The sequence below is a fragment of the Caretta caretta genome, chromosome 1 (assembly GCF_965140235.1).
Source record: "Caretta caretta isolate rCarCar2 chromosome 1, rCarCar1.hap1, whole genome shotgun sequence".
NCBI classification, from domain to species: domain Eukaryota; kingdom Metazoa; phylum Chordata; order Testudines; family Cheloniidae; genus Caretta; species Caretta caretta.
The window spans coordinates 49,259,823-49,278,847 of NC_134206.1; the positions used below are offsets into that span (position 1 = coordinate 49,259,823).

A 19,025-nucleotide genomic window follows, 5' to 3' on the forward strand; every position below is an offset into this window, starting at 1 on the left:
TCCAGGGTTTTGTTCTGTTCAATGTTTTCATAAATGATTTAGATAATGGCATAGTGAGTACACCTATAAAGTATGTGGAAGATACCAGAGTGGGAGGGGTTGCAACTGCTTTGGAGGACAGGATTAGAATTAAAAATGATCACGATAAACTGGATCATGTGCATGGCTGCCAGAGATTTTTCCTTTAGTGGTATCTGTAGGGTTGGCTCTGGCACCCCCTGGAGCCATGCACTTATGCACTGGTGTGCGGGGTGCTGCCAGCCCCGCACCTGCCCAGTTTCTTCTTGCTGCTCATGACAGTTGCAAGGTCAGTTGTGGTTTTGTCTGTGGACTTTCTTGGACTTTTCTGTGTACATAGTTTTTAGTGTTAGTAGTTTAGTTTAGTTAGTTAAAGGTCCCATCTGGGCGGTTGTCCCAGGGTTGGGGCATGCCCCGTTTCCTGTGCTTCAAACAGTGTGCAGCCCGTCACAAGCTTATGCCAGTGAGCGACCCTCATATGAGCTGCTTAAAGTGCCTTGGGGAAGCTTACATCAAAGAAAAGTGTGGGATCTGCAAGGGCTTCAGGCCATACACTCTTAAGGCCAGGGACATTCGTTTGAAGGGCCTGTTAATGGAAGCTGCCGTTCATCTGGCTTCGGAGCTGTGCTCCAGACTCAGGATGGAGCACATCGACCTAAGTGCAGAGTGCTCCGTTGGCACCGGGCTCTTCCCGGCGCCATTCTCGTTCCTCCATGCCAAAGAAGAGGCACAAAAAACATCGTGGCAACGCGGTGCTCCCTGGGGCTGCAGAGAGGCAGGCAGGAAATTCCTAACAAATCGAAACCCATGCCAAGTTGCTCGTCTTTTCGAGAGCCACAGTTGGTGGCAGATACGCCTGCTAGGACACTCAGCTCTGTTCGGGACCCACTGCTGACTCCTGGGAGCAGTCAGGGACCCCTACATCTTCAAGCCCCCTCGATGCTGGAGGCTTTTCAGGTGGCAAAAGGCCTCCTATCACACCTGGTGCCACCCATGCCTAGAGACTCACCCATCAGCAAAGGTGGTTGCCTTGAGAGGGAAGCCCTTGATGGGGCTCTCCAGTCAGCCTTGTCCCAGCACAGGTCCTTGACCTGTCGCCAGATCCGTGATGTTGATCTCTGATGTCATGGCACCAGTCACTGGCTTCTTGGTCACCAGCCCCTCAGAACTGCTCCCCATTGCCATGTCATACATCTCAAGCCCTGTGGCAGTGGTTATCAGCTCCCCGCCATCAGTCCTGGGTGTGGCACTGCTCTCTGCATCACAGATGGCAGGAGATGGTAGTGACGGCTCCTCCGGGGTCACTGAGGGAGGAGTGCTCATTCGAGTCTGGGGAGGAAGCTACCCCTCCCACGTCATGGCACTGACATTGGCTGTACGCACTGGACTTAGCTGCAGGTCTGTCAATGGCTTGGCTGCCAGGGCAGTGGCTGGCGAAATGGCCTTGTTGGACCCCGTGGGGGTTCCCACCGATGCCGGGGCTATATTCCCAGCCATGGTCCTCAGTAGTCTCCTAGAGGTGGACTCAGATGCCGACTTGGCCACCACCACTGGAGACCAACTCGGATCTGGAAGCCAGTACCGAAACCCCAACAACCCCGGTGCCATTGGCCCCGACTATGGAGGGTCTGGAAGCCAGTACTGAAACCCCAACAACCCCGGTGCCACAGCTCCTCCTGTGGTGATGGCCTCTTCCTCCTCCTCTCTGGATGAGGCAGTTGTGGGGCCCACGAACCTGCTGCTGCTGGATGTTTTTTGAGCCCACCAGGAGCTGGTCAAACGTGTTGCCTCGAACTTGGGGTTGGAGGCTGAGGAGATTAAGGAACCTGTGGACAGCCTCTTTGATATATTGGCTGCGGCTGTTCCCTCTGAGATGGCACTCCCAGTATGATGGGTACTCAAGCTGGTTAAGGCACTGTGGCAAACCACGTTTTCTCTGTCCCCAACATCTAAATGGGCAGAGAAGAAGTACTATGCCCTTGTCAAGGGCTATGAGTATATGTACTCCCACCCTCCCCCAGGGTCACTAGTGGTCTTGGCCCCCAACAAATGATACAGGCAGGGGCAAACTAGTCCATCCCATAAAAATAAAGACGTTAAAAAGTTGGACTTATTTGGGGGAGAGGTTTATTCGACAGCCAGCCTGCAACTGCATATCTCCCACCAGCAAACATTGTTGGAGAGATATGACTTCAATATCTGGAACTCAGTGGCCAAATTTAAGGACTCCCTACATCAGGAGGCGAGACAGGAGTTCTTGGCTATCATGGTAGAGGGCAAAGAAGTAGCCAGTGCCTCTCTCCAGGCTGCCCTGGACACGGGCAATTTGGCAGCAAGGTTGATGGTGTTGGCGGTGTCTACGTGGTGCAATTTGCGACTAAAATCCTTGGGACTCGCCCGTGAGCTGCAGCACCTGGTCCAGGACCTTCCTTTCGAGGGCAATGCGCTGTTCTCAGAACAAACTGATACCAAGTTGCATGGACTGAAAGATTTGAGTCACTCAGTGCTCCTTGGGCCTGTACATGCTGCTGGCCTCACGGAGGCACTTCTGGCCACAGCCGCCACCTCCTAGGTTCTCGGGCCCACCTCCCCAAGGTCCCAGAAGAAAAGGGATAGAGATTATAAACACTGTCAACTCATTCTGTCTGCCCCAATATCCCAGTTGGGCTCTGCAAGACGCCCTAGTGGCTTGCGGTAGGGATTTTCAGAGTGTACTTGAGGATGGTGTACCAGATTTGTATCAGGATCCATCCCCCCCCATCTGTTTCTGGACTGTTTGTCTCCTTTCCTTACTGCATGGTCCCACATTACCTCCAATTGTTGGGTGCTCAACATAGTAGCGATTGGATACACCCTACCGTTCTCTTCCACTCCTCCTTCCCATGCCCCTTTCTCATCCCTTTTAAGGGACCCTTCTCATGAGCAACTCCTTGTCCAGGAGGAGCCCTCCTGCATCCGGGGGCGGTAGAGGAAGTTCCTTGAGAGCTGAGGGGAAAAGGGGTTTTATTCCCGATATTTCCTAATCCTGAATGCCAAAGGGGGGCCTCAGGTCAATCTTGGACCTGCGTTGATTCAACAAATATCTCAAAAAGTTAAAGTTCCGCATGGTGTCCCTGGCCTCCATCATCCCCCTCCTTGCATCTGGGAGAGTGGTACGCCACCCTCGGCTTAAAAGATGCCTATTTTCATATCTCTGTTTCCGTGGGCACAGGAGATTCCTCCGGTTTGTGGTGGGTCAACGCCATTACCAATTCACAGCACTGACCTTTGGTCTATCGTCGGCTCTGAGAGTTTTCACAAAGTCCATGGCAGTTGTGGCAGCTTATCTGCAATGTCCAGGTGTGCAGATCTATCCATACCTCAGTGACTGGCTAATCAAAGTCCCTTTGTGATCCGAGGTTCAGCACAGCATCAGTTTGGTACGGGCCATCCATCGGAAGCTGGGCCTGCTTATAAATGAACAGAAATCAATTCTGACTTCACTTCAGAGAACAGAGTTTTTAAAGGGGCAGTGCTTGAGTCCACTCAGGCCAGAGTCTTCCTACTGGATTTCTGGTCCCGAGTAATGTTGGAACTTTATTGCGTATATCACAGCTCACTGACTCACAAGCACCAGAGTATAACTTAGGCTACTAGACCACATGGCAGTGTGTACTTACGTGGTACAGCATGCCCGGCTGCGCCTCAGACCCCTGCAGATATAATTGGCGTTGGTCTATGCCACCAGCAGGCACAACTTGGACCTGGTTGTCACAGTCCCATCGTACGTCTTATCATCCCTGGACTGGTGGACGGATCCGCAGTTGGTGTTGAGCGGGATCCCCTTTGTAGCCCCACATTCTTCGGTGACGCTGGTCACTGACCCTTTGGATCTGGGTTGGGGAGCCCACCTTGGCAACTTCAGCACTAAAGGCCTCTGGTTCCAGGTGCACCCTTCATGCTCCCTTCATGTTAAAGTGAAGGAACTCAGTGATATGCTTGGCCTATTAGTGTTCCTGTCCTACTTGAGGTGCAAGGTGGTGAAGATCAGGACAGACAATACAGCTCAATATTCTACGACAGCAAGCAGGGCGGGGCCCACTCTTGATACAGAGCTGAAAAGGCTCTTTGGTTGTGGGATTTCTGTGTGTAACATGCCATCCACCTCGAGGTGTTGCACCTCCCGGGTGCCTGGAATGCGCTGGCAGATTGCCTCAGCGGGTCCTACTCTTGCAATGAGTGGTCACTTCACCTGGAGGTGGTCAGCGTCATCTTCCAGGGGTGGGGGACTCTCCAGGTGGACCTGTTTGCATCCAGACAGAACAGAAGGTGCCAGCAGTTCCGCTTGATATGCGGGCTTAACAGAGTTTCTCTGTCCGACATCTTCCTGATTCTATGGATGGGGAGGATACTGTATGCTTTCCTGCTGATACCTCTAGTTCACAAGGGTCTTCCTAAAGGTCAAGAGGGACAAGGTGAAGGTTATCCTGGTAGCCCCCACGTGGCCATGTCGACACTGGTTCGGCATACTGCTGGACCTCTTGTCTGTGGTGCCTTTTGGAGCTCCCTTTATGTCCAGACATGCTCTTGCAGAATCAGGGCCAGCTGTTTCATCCAAACCTACTGTCCCTGCACTTGACAGCGTTGCTTCTGCATGGCTGAATATAGAGGAACAAGTCTGCTCTGTGCAAGTCCAGCAAATCTTGTTGGCAAAGAGAAAACCTTCTATCAGAGTGGCTTACTTGGTTAAGTGGAGACGGTTTACGTGTTGGGCCTCGGAATGGAATCCTCACTACACTCTCTATATTGGACTACCTGCTCCATCTCAAGTGTCAAGGCCTGGTCCTTCCGTCGATCAAGGTGCACTTGGCAGCTATCTGAGCCTTCCCCATCTTCTGAGTCAGGGCAGATCAGTCTTCTACCATGAAATGATGTTCAGGTTCCTGAAGGGTTGGGCAGAGTTACCCCCAGGTTCACGACCCAATCCCTCTGTGGGACTTAAATCTGGTGCTCTCCTGGCTCACGGGTCCCTCCCTTCAAGCCATTCACCACTGCTGCTCCTCTCGTGGAAGGTTTCTTTCCTAGTAGCGATTACTTCAGCCTGAAGGATCTGTGAGATCAGAGCATTGACATTGGAACCCCCTTATATGGTGGTGTATAAGGAAAAGGTTCAGCTGTACCCCCACAGCTTTACCAAAGGTGGTGTGTCAGTTCCATACTGTCAGGACATCTTCCTACCAGTCTTTTTTCCCAAAGCCTCACAAGACTAAGAAGGAGCATAACTTACACTCTTTGGATGTTAGGTGGGCCTTAGTTTTCTACACTGAGAGAACCAAACCCTTTCCTAAGTCGTCACAGCTCTGTCACAGTGGCAGACAGGATGAAAGCTCTACTGGTTTCCTCTGAGAATCTCCTTGTGGAAAACCACATGCATCAGATTGTGCTATGAACAAGAAGGGGTGTCGCCCTCCGCTATTGTGACTGCCCATTCCACCGGAGCACAAGCTTCATCAGCGGCCTTAATTGTACAGGTACTGATCCAAGACCTTTGCAGAGCCGCTACCTGTTCTTCTTCAGTCCATACGTTCACATCCCATTACGCCATCACCCAGCAAGCCCAGGACAATGCCAGCTTCGGCAGAGCAGTGTTGCAAACAACGTGTCCGTGAACTCAGAGCTCACGCCCAAGGATACTGCTTGCACTCAAAAGAAGAAAAAACGGTTACCTACTTTTTGTAATGGTTGTTCTCCGAGATGTGTTGCTTATGTCCATTCCATGACCTCCCTCCTTCCCTGCAGTTGGAGTTGATGTCAAGAAGGAACTGAGGGGGTGTGGGGCTGGTAGTGCCCCATATGCCAGTGCAAGGAGCATGGGGCTACAGAGGGTGCTAGAGCCTGCCCTCCAGATACCACAAAGGGAAAAATCTCCAGCAGCTGTGCACATGGGCGTGCACACACCTAATATGGAATGGACATGAGCAACATATCCTTTATATACTCCATACTCCTTTATAAAGGAGTATGAGGTGCAAGTGGCGTTCTCGTCCATCCTCCCCATGGAAGGAAAAGGCCGGGGTAGGGATCGTTGAATCGTGGAAGTCCAATGAATGGCTACGCAGGTGGTGTCGGAGAGAAGGCTTCGGATTCTTCGACCATGGGATGGTGCTCCAAGAAGGAGGAGTGGTAGGCAGAGACGGGCTCCACTTAACGAGGAGAGGGAAGAGCATCTTCGCGAGCAGGCTGGCTAACCTAGTGAGGAGGGCTTTAAACTAGGTTCACCGGGGGAAGGAGACCAAAGCCCTGAGGTAAGTGGGGAAGCGGGATACTGGGAGGAAGCAGGAGCATGAGAGGGAGGGCTCCTGCCTCATACTGAGAAGAAGGGGCGATCAGCGGATTATCTCAAGTGCCTATATACAAATGCACGAAGCCTGGGAAACAAGCAGGGAGAACTGGAGGCCCTGGCAAAGTCAGGGAATTATGATGTGATTGGAATAACGGAGACTTGGTGGGATAACTCACATGACTGGAGTACTGTCATGGATGGGTATAAACTGTTCAGAAAGGACAGGCAGGGCAGAAAAGGTGGGGGAGTTGCACTGTATGTAAGGGAGCAGTATGACTGCTCAGAGCTCAAGTATGAAACTGCAGAAAAACCTGAGTCTCTGGATTAAGTTTAGAAGCCTGAGCAACAAGGGTGATCTTGTGGTGGGAGTCTGCTATAGACCACCGGACCAGGGGGATGAGGTGCACGAGGCTTTCTTCCGGCAACTAGCAGAAGCTACTAGATCCCACGCCCTGGTTCTCATGGGCGACTTCAATCATCCTGATATCTGCTGGGAGAGCAATACAGCGGTGCACAGACAATCCAGGAAGCTTTTGGAAAGTGTAGGGGACAATTTCCTGGTACAAGTGCTGCAGGAACCAACTAGGGGCGGAGCTCTTCTTGAGCTGCTGCTCACAAACCAGGAAGAATTAGTAGGGGAAGCAAAAGTGGATGGGAACCTGGGAGGCAGTGACCATGAGATGGTCGAGTTCAGGATCCTGATACAGGGAAGAAAGGAGGGCAGCAGAATACGGACCCTGGACTTCAGAAAAGCAGACTTTGACTTCCTCAGGGAACTGATGGGCAAGATCCCCTGGGAGAATAACAAGAGGGGGAAAGGAGTCCAGGAGAGCTGGCTGTATTTTAAAGAATCCTTATTGAGGTTACAGGGACAAACCATGCCGATGTGTAGAAAGAATAGTATGGCAGGCAACCAGCTTGGCTTAACAGTGAAATCCTTGCTGATCTTAAACACAAAAAAGAAGCTTACAAGAAGTGGAAGATTGGACAAATGACCAGGGATGAGTATATAAATATTGCTTGGGCATCTCGGAATGGAATCAGGAAGGCTGAATCACACCTGGAGTTGCAGCTAGCGAGGAATGTTAAGAGTAACAAGAAGGGTTTCTTCAGGTATGTTGGCAACAAGAAGAAAGCCAAGGAAAGTGTGGGCCCCTTACTAAATGAGGGAGGCAACCTAGTGACAGAGGATGTGGAAAAAGCTAATGTACTCAATGCTTTTTTTGCCTCTGTCTTCACGAAGAAGGTCAGCTCCCAGACTACTGCACTGGGCAGCACAGCATGGGGAGGAGGTGGCCAGCCCACTGTGAAGGAAGAAGTGGTTCGGGACTATTCAGAAAATCTGGACGAGCACAAGTCCATGAGGCCAGATGCATTGCATCCGAGAGTGCTAAAGGAATTGGCGGATGTGATTGCAGAGCCATTGGCCATTATCTTTGAAAACTCGTGGCGAACGGGGGAAGTCCCGGATGACTGGAAAAAGGCTCATGTAGTGCCCATCTTTAAAAAAGGGAAGGAGGAGGATCAGGGGAACTACATGCCAGTCAGCCTCACCTCAGTCCCTGTAAAAATCATGGAGCGGGTCCTTAAGGAATCAATTCTGAAGCACTGAGAGGAGAGGAAAGTGATCAGGAACAGTCAGCATGGATTCACCAAGGGCAAGTCATGTCTGACTAATCTAATTGCCTTCTGTGATGAGAGAACTGATTCTGTGGATGAAGGGAAAGCAGTGGACGTGTTATTCCTCGACTTTAGCAAAGCTTTTAACATGGTCTCCCACAGTATTCTTGTCAGCAGGTTAAAGGAGTATGGGCTGGATGGATGCACTGCAAGGTGGGTAGAAAGCTGGCTAGATTGTCGGGCTCAACGGGTAGTGATCAATGGCTCCATGTCTAGTTGGCAGCCGGTATCTAGCGGAGTGCCCCAAGGGTCAGTCCTGGGGCCGGTTTTGTTCAATATCTTCATAAATGATCTGGAGGATGGTGTGGATTGCACCATCAGCAAGTTTGCAGATGACACTAAACTGGGAGGAGTGGTAGATATGCTGGAGGGTAGGATACAGAGGGCCCTAGACAAATTAGAGGATTGGGTCAAAAGAAATGTGAGGTTCAACAAGGACAAGTGCAGAGTCCTGCACTTAGGAAGAAAGAATCCAATGCACTGCTACAGACTAGGGACCAAGTGGCTAGGCAACAGTTCTGCAGAAAAGGACCTAGGGGTTACAGTGGACGAGAAGCTGTGTATGAGTCAACAGTGTGCCCTTGTGTCCAAGAAGGCTAACGGCATTTTAGGCTGTATAAGTAGGAGCATTACCAGCAGATCGAGGGACATGATCGTTCTCTATTCGACATTGGTGAGGCCTCATTTGGAGTACTGTGTCCAGTTTTGTGCCACACACTACAAGAAGGATGTGGAAAAATTGGAAAGAGTCCAGAGGAGGGGAACAAAAATGATTAGGGGGCTGGGGCACATGACTTAGGAGGAGAGGCTGAGGGAACGGGGTTATTTATTCTGCAGAAGAGAAGAATGAGGGGGGGATTTGACAGCTGCTTTCAACTACCTGAAAGGGGGTTCCAAAGAGGACGGATCTAGACTGTTGTCAGTGGTAGCAGATGACAGAAAAAGGAGTAATAGTCTCAAGTTGCAGTGGGGGAGTTTAGGTTGGATATTAGGAAAAACTTTTTCACTTGGAGGGTGGGGAAGCACTGGAATGGGTTACCTAGGGAGGGAGGTGGTGGCATCTCCTTCCTTAGAGGTTTTTAAGGTCAGGCTTGACAAAGCCCTAGCTGGGATGATTTAGTTGGGGATTGGTCCTGCTTTGAGCAGGGGTTTGGACTAGATGACCTCCTCAGATCCCTTCCAACCCTGATATTCTATGATCTCACAAAACTGTGGGACTGGGCAACAAAATGGCAGATGAAATTCAGTGTTGATAAATGCAAACTAATGCACGTTGGAAAACATAATCACAACTATACATGTAAAATTATTGGTCATTGTGGATAGTTTTCTGAAAACATCCATTCAGTGTGCAGCGGCAGTCAAAAATGCTAAAAAGGTTGAGAACATTAAGAAAGGGATAGATAAGACATAAAATATCATATTGTCTCTATATAGATCCATGATATGCCCACCTCTTGAATACTGCGTGCAGATGTGATTGCCCCATCTCAAAAAAGATATATTGGAATTGGAAAAGGTTCAGAAAAGGGCAACAAAAATTATTAGGGGTATAGAATAGCTTCCATAGGAGGAGAGATTAAGACTGGGACTTTTCAGCTTGGAAAAGAGACTGCTAAGGGGGCAGGGTATGACAGGTCTATAAAATCATGTTTGGTGTTGAGAAAGTAAATAAGGAAGTGTTATTTACTCCTCCTCGCAATACAAGAACTAGGGAGTCACCAAATGAAATTAATAGGCAGCAGGCTTAAAACAAAAGGAAGCATTTCTTCACACAGTGTACAGTCAACTTATGGAACCTTTTGCCAGAGAATGTTGTGAAGGCGAAGACTATAACAGGATTCTAAAAAAAAGCTGTATAAATTCAGGTAGGACAGGTCTATCAATGACTATTAGCCAGGATAAGGAAGGATGGTATCCCTAGCTTCTATTTGCCAGAAGCTGGGAGTAGATGACAGGGCGTGGATTACTTGTTTATAACTTGTTCTGTTCATTCCCTTTGAAGCACCTGGTATTAGCCATTGTCAGAAGACAGGATACTGGGCTAGATGGACCTTTGGTCTGACCCAGTGTGGGTGTTCTACCCACACTGTGTTCTACCAGAGCCTGTTATGGCTCTGTTATGTTATGTTATTCTGTTATTCTACCAGAGCCTTGGCTTGTTCACTGAAAGGAATCCTAGAAGAGATTTGCAAGATAGCAAACTGGTTATCCCTGGATTCTTTTTAGTCATTGAAGTCTGGAAATTGTTCAGTCTGTGGATGTTGCCTTCATGTGGTGGGAGCACATGCTTTTGAATTTTGAGTTGGTTGGGATAATTATCCAGTATGTATTGGTGCATTGAGTGCATAAAAATAGTTTTAAAAAATAAAGATGTTTGTCACTTACCAATCCAGAGTGTCTGTACATAATTAATTTTTTCTGATGCTGTTGCTTAATGTTACCTATTTGAGTTTTCTGTTTCATAAGAGATGTTCCTATGGAAATATAATTTGACAAACTGAAGCTTGAGAGAGGCATCCATAACCCTTTCTTGTTGGTTGCTTTTTGTCAAAGGAGGGCTCAATATCTAAGTTCTCTCTAAGCTGCGTAGCCATGCAGCAGGCTACAGAGGGCTGTGCACATGCACAGCCACAGGAGTCTGGGGAGATGAGAGAGGTACGTGGGGAGGGGAGCAAGTTGGGTCGTGCAGGGCTGCTGTGGGGAGAGGCGCCTATTCCCCAGCCCCGGGAGCTGTTGCTGACGGGAGAAGCGCCTCGCCCCGGGAGCTGCTGCCAGCGGTGAGAGGCCTGGGGGGAGTCCTCTGGCCCCAACCCTGGGGCACCCCGCACCCCAAACTCCTTCAGCCCCAGCCCCACCTCAGAACCCTCACCTCCCAGCTGGAGCCCTCAGCCCTGCACCCCAAACCTCTGCCCCAGCCCTGAGCCCCCCCCATGTCCCCCCACAGTTTGAAACCCTCAGCCCTGGCCCCATCCCAGAGCCCTCAACCCTCCGCCCCAGCCCTGATCCCCCTCCCACACTCTGAACCCCTTGGACCCTTCCCCCCCATGTCACCTCCATAGTGGTGCACATAAAATTCATTCCGCACATGGATATAAAAAGGTAGAGGAAGCATTGCTCAATATGCTAGTCTTGAATGGTAACAGAGATGGAGACACACTGTATACAGGTTAAAATTCTATTTAAAAAAAAAACAGCCCAAAATCAAACCGATAAAACTGTTGCACTGTGAAATGAAAATCCAGCTTGCAGGAGGATGCGTAACTTTTCCATTGACTCCATGGGTCATGTCTGCCAAGTGCAGAATGGAACTTTCTCTAGGCTTCCTTCTGTCCATCAAGCTGAATGTTTTCATGTGAAACTTAACCAACATTAACTCCTTCCTGACCTTGTTGCCAAGGTGAAACTTTCTAAGGATTACTATCACTCACATAATTCTTCATAGGTTCATTTGTCATCCTACTTGCCAGGGTCAGTGAGGATTGGTTTCTCTGGCTTTTGTGGGAGTTCTGTAGTGTGGAATGTGATAAAAAGTTCAAAATGAATATTTAGACAATTTAGTTAAATGCAGTCATAAGTTACATGATGAAACAAATTACTATTATGTTTGTTCTTTCTAGGATATATTTATGTTTATAACAAGGCAACTGAAAGGATTAGAAGATACAAAAAGCCCACAGTTCAATAGATATTTTTATTTACTTGAGGTAAGCTAAAATTATTACTATTTCTTCTTCTTACTTTTTCAAGTTCTCCTAATAACTGCTGTACCCTGTTCTTCCCCCCAACACAGAATATTGCTTGGGTCAAATCTTATAATATATGCTTTGAGCTAGAAGACAGCAATGAAATTTTCACACAGTTGTACAGAACGCTGTTTTCTGTAATAAAGTAAGTATATTCTGATTGATGTAGTTTTAATTAAATTAGAATCGTTTTCCTGAAATATATAAACTTTGAATCTGTATATATTCTGCTTGCTCATTAAAGCTTTTAGTCTGGATATTGTAGTAATCAAAGCTTAACATTTCTGTTTTAAGAATTCAGTTTATTATACTTATGCTGCTGCCTAGGATTAAAAAAGTATATGTTCTGCCTTGTTTTTCAGATAATACTTTGTAGGAGGATTCAGTTAGTGAGCTGTAGCTCACGAAAGCTTATGCTCAAATAAATTTGTTAATCTCTAAGGTGCCACAAGTACTCCTTTTCTTTTTGAGAATGTATTAGTGTTTGGAGAACAACTATTGAATATACAAAAGCTTTATAAATTTAGTTGTGTGTTTTATTTAGATATTATCTTAGGTCAGAAGTATGGGAAATATTTCTGAGATAGTGTATGAGAGAGTAGAAAATGAGAGCTCACTCTTGCTCTGCTCTTTTGGGTTTTGTCAGGATAATATTCTTAAAACAAATGAAACTGAAACAAACTTCCTAGGCCAAAATTTAGAAACCACTTCTTTAGGAAATGCTCCTTTAAAAAAAGGGCGCTGTTTTTGCATTCACTGCCTATTTCTTTGGCATTGCCTTGTGATTAGAGGTAGTACTTTGTTGTAATATAGTACGTATATTTATATACGCTAAGAAATTCTACTTTTAATTTCAGCAATGGTCATAATCAAAAAGTACACATGCACATGGTGGATTTGATGAGCTCTATCATTTGTGAAGGAGATACTGTGTCTCAGGAGCTTTTGGATACAGTTTTAGTTAATCTAGTTCCAGCACATAAGGTAAGCCTTAATAGCTGTTGAATTTTATGGTTCGGTCATGTTGAAACTTGATCCAATTTACAGGGCAAATTGTGAAATGAATTAATCCACTAAATTTACTTGGTCTAGCCTTCATGACTCAATTCTATGTAAAACTCAGTGACATTTCATTGCTTTCATTGTGTTGTCATTAAGTGAAAATGTTTTGTCTTGGTTTTTAACAGTAGCCTAATGTTGTAAATATTTTTCTTTGTAAACTTTATTTACATTGTGACTTGTCTGAAAGTTAATTGTTTGTGACATCTTTATTTAAGTGGTATGTGAGTAGTAAGAACCTTGCATAAATGTATTGTTTCCTTTGAAACCAAGGTTGATACTGTTTTATTTTTAATGATGATTTTGATTTTATAGTTGTACATGAGTGAACAGGCCCAAGTACCATACTTTTATAAATTGGGGCGGGGGGAAGGGAGGCAAAATTAATCGAATTCATGATTTTTGCCCTTGAATTGACAAGTGTTAGTGACAAAGTGCATCATAATGTATTCTCAACATTGTTTGTGATGTTAATAAAAACGTTAGGAAAATGGTGGAACATGAAGTACTGAAAGGATGGATGCTTTACTTTGATAGCTTACATGCAATCATGCAGTTATTAGTAGGCAAACTGGGAAACGACTGTTTTAGACTTTTATCTCGGGTATACATTATCACCCTTGGATTTTTAAAAAAAGAAGGAAAGCTGGATTTGCTCTGAGGTATAAACAAATGCATGATGTTATCTCATGGAACTTTGGATACAAGATGTAACATAGATAAGACGATGCAAAATTATGTAAGTTACAAAATTCAGTTACCTCCATGTAAGATAGTTTTGAAAATGTGACTACTTAAATTCTGGACAGCTTTAGATGTACTCAGGGGAGAACAGTCTCTTTTGAAACTGAACTTTTTTTTCAAGAAAAGAGGCCTCTGTGTTTTTTTAAATGTTATACTGCTACAGACAGGCTACAGTAGATGGATATGTGAAAGATTTTGATTGTCACTTCCAAGTGCTGCCTGGTATTTTTTTTAAGCTATTTCATATTTTTTTATGGGTAAATTGATTTCAGCAGCTTCAGAACAGTATGTAAGAGAGCGTGGTTCACTGGAAAGAATGCAGTCAGACTTTTGAAGAGGTGCTCTTTGACAGAATAAAGCAAGGTAGTACAATGTTCTGTACACCTCACCTTTATGTATTCAACATAGAAAATTAATTAATAGGAGTAGAATTTCATCATCATCATCATGGCAAACCTCAAAGGGACATGGGCCACTTGCAGACTGAGTGCTACCGGGATTAATGAGAAGCAGAGTTTAAGTGGGTGAAAAAATGCTGTTTTTTATTGACAATCTTACTATTCAAGGCATAGAGAGAGCACCTAAGTTGTTCTATCAGTCTTTTTTGACTGAAAATATTCAGATTGCATTCTTACACCCAGCTATATTGTATGTAATTTGAGCAATACCAGTACTTATCTGTGACAAAAGAATCGGCCTCAAAATTTCTGGGTGCAATTCAGATTTACTAGAGGAGACCTCAGGGTATGAAAAATGTAAAAGCAAGACTAAAGACTTTTTCTTCAATTTGGAATTTCTCTTTTTTGAACATCTGTCTTTTATTTGGTGTTTTGTGCCACATTAATCTTTAGACTTTACAAATTATTCTCTATCATTTTGTGGAAAGTTTTTCCTGCATCTTTAGTGAGAGATGGGTCAATATGTTTCCATGAAAGTTCTAAACTTTTATTGAATAAAAGTAGTTCGTTGACCCTTATAGAATAAAAGTTAAAATATTCAGGGAAGATTGGATGTATTATTGAGCACTGTGCAGGCTGGTTTGAATAGCAGGCTCTCAGATGGGCATTTTGGAAGTTTATAGTGGATAAAAGCAAGGTATTGTCAGGAAACCCGCCGAATTGTGTAAGGCTTCAACTCTGGCTTTTCTTCCTCCTCTTGCTAATAAAAGGTGGCCTTTTTAATTATACTAATGTTAATTATATACAGGGCTTCTGTGTTTTGGGGTTTATTAATTTTGTGTTTTGAAGTTCATTTTATCAAATTTTCAGTAGTAGAAATCCAAGAATTTGGGTTTTTGGGGGCTTTCTTTTTGTACAGCCAGTAATGAGTAATGCAGTATATTGTTCTGAAATGCGCTTTAATGTAGTGCTGTTTGAAATGTTAAAAAAATTAAAGTGCACTAACAAACATTTAATGTGCACCAGCAGGGTCTATGTGGACCAAAAAATGCATAGCATGATGGTATGCTTTTGAAATCACACCCTTATATTTCTCATTAGTACTCTATATAGACGAGCCTTTAGATTCAAGTAACCATTTCTGCTCTTTCTGATCTTTAGTGGATTAAACACCGATTTAATTTTTTTGTATTGTGGGTTTTTACTGGTTAAAATCACAAATCAGAAACCCTAAATACATGCTCGCTAATGGTTGCAATTATTTGCATAATTTGCATAAGTATGTTCTGAGACGTGTATGTATGTGATCTAAGTCTGTTGTGATCTAAATCTGCGAAATACAGGTCTGTATTTTACATCTGGTTATTCAGCCAGTATTCTGAAATTTTTTTACACAGATTTTAGGCTTCATAGTCAATACAAGTGATATATTTATATTTCATCACAAAAACTTAGTTAAGGTGAAGCTTGAGTTTGAAGGCATATATCAGTGGTTTAAATGTATATTACTTTACAAAAATGTTAGCTTTTTTTTAAAAAAAAAAAAAAAAAGCAAAATTCCTCAAATGATAAAAAACCAAGAAATGCAAATTGTGGTTGCATTATTCCAAAAAGCCCACCTCTCTCCATGAGAGGTTAAGGGTACCTAGCTCCCATATACCTCCAGGAGAAATCAAGAGACCACTAGGAGAATTAGGCGTTGTCTACACCCTCTCCCTCCCCCCTGCATAAGTATGGTGAGAATATCTGCTTCTTATGATTCCCAGCTCTCTCTTCCTACGGGGAGGAAGTTAGCTCCCCACTGCTACAGTTTGTTTACAGGGGTGCCCCCACCTTCTTCTGTGTTTTAGGACCTGCAGCAGTCCCTCACTTCTCTTCAGGCAGATATGCTTGCCCCTGCTGATATAGGAGTCTACCTGGACAGGGCTTTTGCCTGCCATCAGAAAGAAAAAAGGGTCAGTCATGGGCCACACAATACAAAAAACCCCACAACCCTTTTCTCCTACATATGCACATAGCTTACACTCTTACCATTTCCTTTAAAGACTTAGAAATGGACATTTAATCAGCTTGACTATAGATTTTTTTTTCAGAGGGTCAGTTTAAAAAAAAAAGTACAATCTCACTTTATTTTTTTGTTTCATTTTTGTTTTTTATGTTTATCATTAGCTAGGAGGAACTACAAGTGGTGCGTGTTACTCAAGCTGGGCAGGGTGGAGAGCTCTGTAGAGTCAAATTTACAGGATAGTTATTTTAGAGGTGAGGAGGGTAGAAGAGGAAGGGGTTTAGTGATATATATGCAGCATAGCTTTCTGTCCTGCAGTGGTTTAAGTCTTGTAGTAATTGCCGTTTTCTAAGGCTTTTATTTGGGTGTATGAGACTAAAAGTTAACTTAAGTAGTGCAGGAGTTGTCACAATTGTTCATAATAGAGAGATTGTGCTTTTTTTACCCTTCCTATTCAAGATTGTACAGATCATCTCTCTTCCCACTGGTTGCTGAACAAGATTCCTGTGGGAACTACAGATGTTCCTACCTGGGAAAATTAACTGAAATTTGAAATTTTCTGACAAAGGTTTTTTCCATTGGAAAATACTGATTCCTCTGAATCAAACCTTCTTCATAACATGTTGATTTCACCAAATTCTCATGGAAAACAGATTGATGGGGAAGCAAGAGCCTGGATGTCTTGGGAGACCAGGCTTCTAGGGTCCCAGGCTTCTGAGCAGTTTTCTGGGTGCCCACTTCCTGCCTGGCCAGCTACCCAGGCTGTCCTTTTGGAGGCCTGGCAGTTGTTTTACAAAAAATTCAGAGACTTTCTGTTGCACAGCTTCTGTCATTATTCATTATAAATGGCCTAATACCTCCAACTAGTGGAATTCAGAGGCAGTCCAATGTGGTTGCTTGATGCTTCAGGCCTAATCTCTGCCTTCAGCTCAACCTACCAGATTTTCTGCCTCTAGCAGTGGAATAAGTTGGTGGTTCAGTTTCTTCCAACCATTTTGTTTTAAAATATTTTATTTAATAGTTTTCGTGCATGTGACTTTTAGTAGTCTTCCTTCTCCCTCTCTTCCTCCCTCCCGGATTGGGTAAACGGTAGCATTCTGGTTTCAGCCACCATCTGCTGCTGCCTGTTGGACTACTCTGTCCCCACTCAGCCATGGCAGAGCTGCCCTGCAAACAGCTATCTAAATTTAAGCGGTGTTTCATATGTGAGGAAGTAGTTACAGGCTCTACAGTGCGTGAATTATGTCCTGCCTCTTCCCAGCCAGACAAACTTGCACTGCCAGGGTATGGGGCTCAGTCAGACTAACCTGTTGGGTCTTTCACCATGCCCTGAGGAACCATGACTGCAACACAGAAAAGCCTTATCAGGAGCTTCTGAGCTTTTTTGGGGCAGGGGGGAGTCTCTAGTTGAGGAGGAAACGATCTGGCTGGCTCAGGGGTAAGTCCCACAACAGACCCGGGTCGGAGGTGGGCGGATGGGGTGAAAGTTTCCAAAAGGATCCAGTGTCCCTCGTATGCTTAAGTGGGTTGTCAGCTCCCTGGGCAAAGAACCAGGGCTCCTATGCAACTCCCCTTTTTCCTACTGTGAATCAAGAGATTTTCTTGACTGTCTAAGCGGTAAGTCTTGCAAACTCCGGGTCCCAAAAAAGCAAAAAACAAGTGTGTCCTTTGCAAGGTATGGATTAGTATTATTTATCAACAAGTAGGATGAAAATCAAAGGTTAAACCTCTTCTCCTTTGCCTTCTCCTGAGGGAGTGTTTTCTGGGGTTATTCTCCTGTAAAGTATGTCTTGCAGTCCTTTGTATTGTGCTCACCATCCTTCCCTGACTCTGCAGCATGTCTGGGCATGTAGAGGATCTTGTCCCTCCTGTGCAGTCCTGCCTCAGGCTGCAGCCTAAAGGGAATTGTTTCTACCTGGCTTTCAACTCAAGGACCACCTCTGTGCCAGGGAAAGAGGGTTGCATTTGAGGCAAGAGTGGAATGGAGTTGTGACTTATCATCATCAGCCATAAACCTTTGCTCTGCTAAGGAAAGGGTCTTGCTCTCCACCCCTTCCCTGTTCCACAGGCTCACTCCACATTAAAGCCTTAGGAGCACTTCAGGCAGTCTGTAACCAGAGCAGAGGCACATGAGGATTCCACTCCCCACAAAGCTGTACAACCCTAGGATTATAGAGGGCGAGAAATCTCTTCCTGTGTGCGATATATGATCCTGATTTACTAGGCAAAGCCCCTGATTGCTTCTACAGTATTTACCTGGGTGCCAAGCAGCCTGGGGGTGCAGGTAGAAGTGGCCTGTTAAGCTCTCTGAGGATATTTTAACAAGCTGTTTCCACAGTTGAGATGTGTGTACCAGTACCCGTCTTCCGTTGTGTGGTTTCCATGCCAGGATGAATAGCATGCTACCTCTTCCATTTAAACAACTGGGGGAAGAAGTACCATACATGCATCACAAAAACAAATCATGTACAGGACCTTTCTAAGACAGGCTATGGAGGGGGTCAACAAGCATATAGACAAGGGGATCGAGTAGATATAGTGTACTTAGATTTTTCAGAAAGCTTTTGACAAAGGCTCGTAAGCAAAGTAAGCTGTCATGGGATAAGAGGGAAGGTCCTCTTATGGATTGGTAACTGTTTAAAAGATAAGAAACAAAGGGTATGCATAAGTGGTCAGTTTTCAGACTGGAGAGAGATAAATAGTGGTGTCCCCCAGGGGTCTGTACTAGGACCAGTCCTATTCAACTAATTCATAAATGATCTGGAAAAAGGTGTGAACCATGACGTAACAAAATTGCACATAACACACAACTTCTCAAGATAGTTAAGTCCCAAGCAGACACAAAAGCTACAAAGGGATCTCTCAAAACTGGGTGACTGAGCAACAAAATGGCAGATGAAATTCGTGGTTGATAAATGCAAAGTAATGCACATTGGAAAACATAATCCCAACTATACATATAAAATGATGGGGTCTAAATTAGCTGTTACCACTCAAGGAGATCTTGGCGTTATAGTGGATAGTTCTCTGAAAACATCCACTCAATGTGCAGC

General features: G+C 45.1%; 1 protein-coding gene across 3 annotated transcripts in view; it reads left to right on the forward strand.

Moving 5' to 3' along the window:
- PDS5B (PDS5 cohesin associated factor B) overlaps window positions 1–19,025 on the forward strand; it is a 266,958-nt gene that overhangs the window by 75,134 nt on the left and 172,799 nt on the right. For all 3 annotated transcript variants that reach the window (XM_048847181.2, XM_048847201.2, XM_075127882.1), the window contains exons 4-6: window positions 11,641–11,727; window positions 11,814–11,911; window positions 12,624–12,750. In XM_048847181.2, the coding sequence (XP_048703138.1) occupies window positions 11,641–11,727; window positions 11,814–11,911; window positions 12,624–12,750 (312 nt within the window). The remainder of the gene's footprint in view (window positions 1–11,640; window positions 11,728–11,813; window positions 11,912–12,623; window positions 12,751–19,025) is intronic.